This window comes from Olea europaea, chromosome 9 (assembly GCF_002742605.1).
Source record: "Olea europaea var. sylvestris chromosome 9, O_europaea_v1, whole genome shotgun sequence".
NCBI lineage: Eukaryota > Viridiplantae > Streptophyta > Magnoliopsida > Lamiales > Oleaceae > Olea > Olea europaea.
Genome location: NC_036245.1, coordinates 15,375,025 through 15,378,861, shown reverse-complemented (window position 1 = coordinate 15,378,861; position 3,837 = coordinate 15,375,025). Strand labels below are relative to the sequence as shown.

The following is a 3,837-nucleotide window of genomic DNA, read 5'->3' as shown; positions in this document are numbered from 1 at the left end:
GGGGGGGGGGGGGGGGGGGGGGGGGGGGGGTTGAAACAGCCATGGGCAGGTTAGAATTCCACATCACTTACATTTGATTGGATTGATTCCAAACTGAGTCAGATCTATCTGACCAGTTCGCAGCACCTGTAATAAAAGGAATACTTGCAATTTATCAACAAACGCCAAAGAATAAAGCCCAAAATAAAATCTTTACAAAGAAACAGAGGTTCTGAGGCCTCACATATGTAAATGAATCTAATTGTTGGCGGAATGGAGAGCACTGTAGCAATTCTATTAACTCCTCCGAGGTCCATTGACCCTGCAACCTCACAAGAATCTCATGAATTGAAGGACATATAAAAAAGCTACTACTTTGGAGATACATGATTGTCATATTTTTACCTCAGGTAAGTATGACGCCAATTGTTGTTCCAATGGTAGTTCATCAATAAGTGGCAATATAAATTCTGGCTTCAAAATATCACCTAATCCCAAGCCTAGAAAACCAGGAAATGTTAACAATTTTCAGTAGAAGAGAAGAGGAGAAGAGCCATAATAGTCGAGCCAAAAAAAGTTGGATGGTGTATGGTGAAAATCTCAGAGGAATGTAATCAGTAGAGTCCTTGTATGCATAGTTCCATTAAAGAGATGAGATTTGTCCAAACAAAATTTCCCATAGCATGAATGGCAGAAATTCAGTGAGCACAAAAACTAATAAAACATATTGGTAAACAAACAAGACCATAAAATTTGAGTAAATTTAAAATGAGAAAAATTATTGAAACTCAGACATCTTGATGTCTGCAGAAAGTTTACCAGATCTTCAATAAGACGTGCATTAACATACAACTCTTACCAATCAGCCAAACCTAATAGATGCTAGACATAATTGACAACATTTTATGCTATAAGGTCTATATTAATAGGAAAGTCGATAAAACACACAATAAGTGCAGTTGTGATATGGTAACCTGTAGACGAATGTTATGGAAAGTTTAGAATGAATCCCGAAGGTACCTGCCTCTGGATCTCCTGCTTCATCTACGTTAACAACAAAGAAATAACACATTTCATCAGCTGAGACCAAATTGAAAGCAAGAGTACAGGCAGCAGCTTGTTCTCAAAAGAGAGATGCAAACACCTGCTGACCCTATGTTACTTAATATTCTCTGCAGATCTGCCAATTTTACTGGTCCAGAAGAGGTAACTTCGCTAGTTCCTTCAGCATCCATGCCTGGGCCCACCAAATTGCCAGCCCTATGAAAGTAGAAACAGCCATTATATCACAGCATTCTTCTTTGAGGTCCTATGGTGGTACTGGAACAATATTTTTTTCTTCCTTTTCATTACTCAACTAATTGATTTCTTTTCTTGGTTGGTATGGTAGGGGGAAAGGGAGAGGGAGATTGATTAATTTAGCAGAAAAGTATCTTCAGATTTTTTCTGCAATGTCCTCTAATGTTGTAATCAACATAAACTGAAAATACAGGAAATGAAGTATCCATAAATTATCATGAACGCCAGATTTAGCATGACAGGTAAAAAATATCACAAGTTTGCTCTTGCAAAATGCAAATCTTACCTTGATGAAATATCTTCTTCAGCTATATCTTTGGAAATTGAAGAAGGAACTGAAGCGTCAGGCTCCTTTTCATCAAGTAACTCTATAACCACCAAATCCAAATCGCATCCAAGTTGATAGAAAAATGCCACATCAGTAAAACATCAAATAGCTGAGAAATAAAAGTTAATTATAACACATTAAAATCATGTACTGGTGACTGATGTGGGCATGTGTCAAGAATCTTGGATTAGATGAACATCCTAGCTAGGGGGATGGGGAAAAGTTAAATGATTTTCTTACCCTGTCACGATATATTTACGGTAATATATGGTCCAATGAAATTAAGTTATTCAAAATCCACATTCGACTCTATCTGAAATAGGTTCATTACCAATTGCCCAACGTTTATGTTCTTCCAATGTTCATAATAATACAACAGGCAGCACTAAGACACGTTTGCAAAGTGATATGGAAAAAGAACAAAGCAGACTATCCAGATTGTAGATGAGTGTTTGAATACCTGGAGGATGATTCAGGTACAAATTGACGGAGGTACATATCTGTGTATCACTTTCAGATTTGGTTTCCTAGAACCAACAAAAGTAACACAGTGTTAGCATCTCAGACCATTTGCATATGGCCCAAAGACACCTTACACCTGACCTGCATCCAAAAGAAGAACTTCCTGTCATCCATATGAAACTTCAGGGTGTAAACCCTTCCAGAAGATTGATTAACCTGAACAATATAGATAACTCAACAATCAGCTGAAAGTATTATGAATGTGAAAAGAAAGAAAAATATTATAGGAAACAGGGCCAAAAAAATGTACCTTTTCAAAAATTGCTTCATCTGGAAAGACAATTTGGTCCTGTATACATCTTATGTGAAGAAATATGTTGCAGCCAAAAGAGAGTAGACAAAAGTAGTAATATCAGAATGGGAAAAGAGCAAGAATAAGGTGTCCCTCATCCTAATAAAGATGTGACATAGGTCAGAGATCGGCCCAGCCACTGAAAATGGATTAGCCCTTCTTCACCCTATCAAAAATAGAAAGACACTTCCACTCAAAGGATGTGAATTTAACAATTATACCAGAAATTAAACTACACCCAAACATAGGAAACTTTGGAACTTTTAGGAAGAACACCAAAAAAAATTAAATGTGAACAAGAGGACAAAATTAACAGAGACAAATTTGCCGTAATCACTCATACCCTTCCAATTCGAGCAAGTCCTTTACGAGAATCAGGGATAACACGGTTTCCCTCCATAAGCATTTTCCCCACACGAAACTCCAGTAATATTTCCTGTCCAATGGAAGGACTGTTATCTAATCATAGGCCCTCCTAATCTTCGGAATAGAACAGATCTTATGTTGAAAAAATAAATAAGGAAATATGAACTTGTCATACGATCTTCATCTCATTCTCCACCCCCACCCTACCTCACCCCAACAACACCACACCCACACACACCCCATACCAAAAAATGGCAAGTGAAATCCTATATTCTTGCTCCTACAAACAAGTAACGAGCCAAATTTGCCAAACTTAATAAAGCATGTTGCCACTTTCTAAACAACAATGAATGTCCAAGCAACAGGAAACGTTCTTCTCCAAAGGAGGAATATAAGATCATGAATCTTTTAGTGAGGCACATATAAGAAGAGAAGATAGCTTGATAGGTCATTGCATTTGCAACCATATAGTGTCATACCTCAAAATAAGTAAAGAATATCGTTTTCAAAAGCACATATGGCTTACACGTCGTACGAGGTGCTTATTAGAAACTCAAAGATTTTTCTACGATTGCTGTTTGACAAGGCTTATGATTTGCCTTAGCGAGGCACGAGCCTTGTCTTATGCTTTGAGTTCCTTATCTTGCATTTTCGGGTTATTTTCTTTGCCAGCCTCAACTTTTTGATCTAGTTTTCATCACCTAGAATGTTTTAAGGATTTTTGGATTATTTTAGTCACACTCAACCCCAAAAAAATAAAATAAAATAAATAAATACATGCTCCAATCTCTATTCCACAACTTAACTGTGATCTTCCAAGTCATGTTGCAACTTTTTCTATGGCAGCAAATGACTAACAACATGCATATTGATTCTTCCATTTTATATTTTACTTGCTTGTCTCTTAATTTTTCTTCTCTCGAGTTTTAATTCATTTTAAAGTCAAAGCAAATAAAATTCTTGAATAGTTGGTCAATTGTTTCATTTCGTTTGAAGTGTTAGTTCAAGTTTGAATTAGTGGTCTTGTTACGTGATTACTGCTTTATTAATT

The 3,837-nt window shown here is 36.6% G+C and overlaps 1 protein-coding gene across 1 annotated transcript in view; it reads right to left on the bottom strand.

Annotated features, from left to right (window-relative positions):
- LOC111399802 (26S proteasome regulatory subunit RPN13-like) overlaps nucleotides 1-3,328 on the bottom strand; it is a 4,382-nt gene extending 1,054 nt beyond the window's left edge. The window contains exons 1-11 of the mRNA XM_023027293.1: nucleotides 2,764-3,328; nucleotides 2,536-2,586; nucleotides 2,379-2,417; nucleotides 2,210-2,284; nucleotides 2,067-2,133; nucleotides 1,565-1,646; nucleotides 1,124-1,239; nucleotides 1,000-1,023; nucleotides 385-479; nucleotides 224-301; nucleotides 72-126 (exon numbers count right to left, since the gene is read on the bottom strand). Of these exons, the coding sequence (XP_022883061.1) occupies nucleotides 72-126; nucleotides 224-301; nucleotides 385-479; nucleotides 1,000-1,023; nucleotides 1,124-1,239; nucleotides 1,565-1,646; nucleotides 2,067-2,133; nucleotides 2,210-2,284; nucleotides 2,379-2,417; nucleotides 2,536-2,586; nucleotides 2,764-2,826 (745 nt within the window). The 5' untranslated portion in view covers nucleotides 2,827-3,328. The remainder of the gene's footprint in view (nucleotides 1-71; nucleotides 127-223; nucleotides 302-384; nucleotides 480-999; nucleotides 1,024-1,123; nucleotides 1,240-1,564; nucleotides 1,647-2,066; nucleotides 2,134-2,209; nucleotides 2,285-2,378; nucleotides 2,418-2,535; nucleotides 2,587-2,763) is intronic.
- Nucleotides 3,329-3,837: the final 509 nt, after the last annotated feature.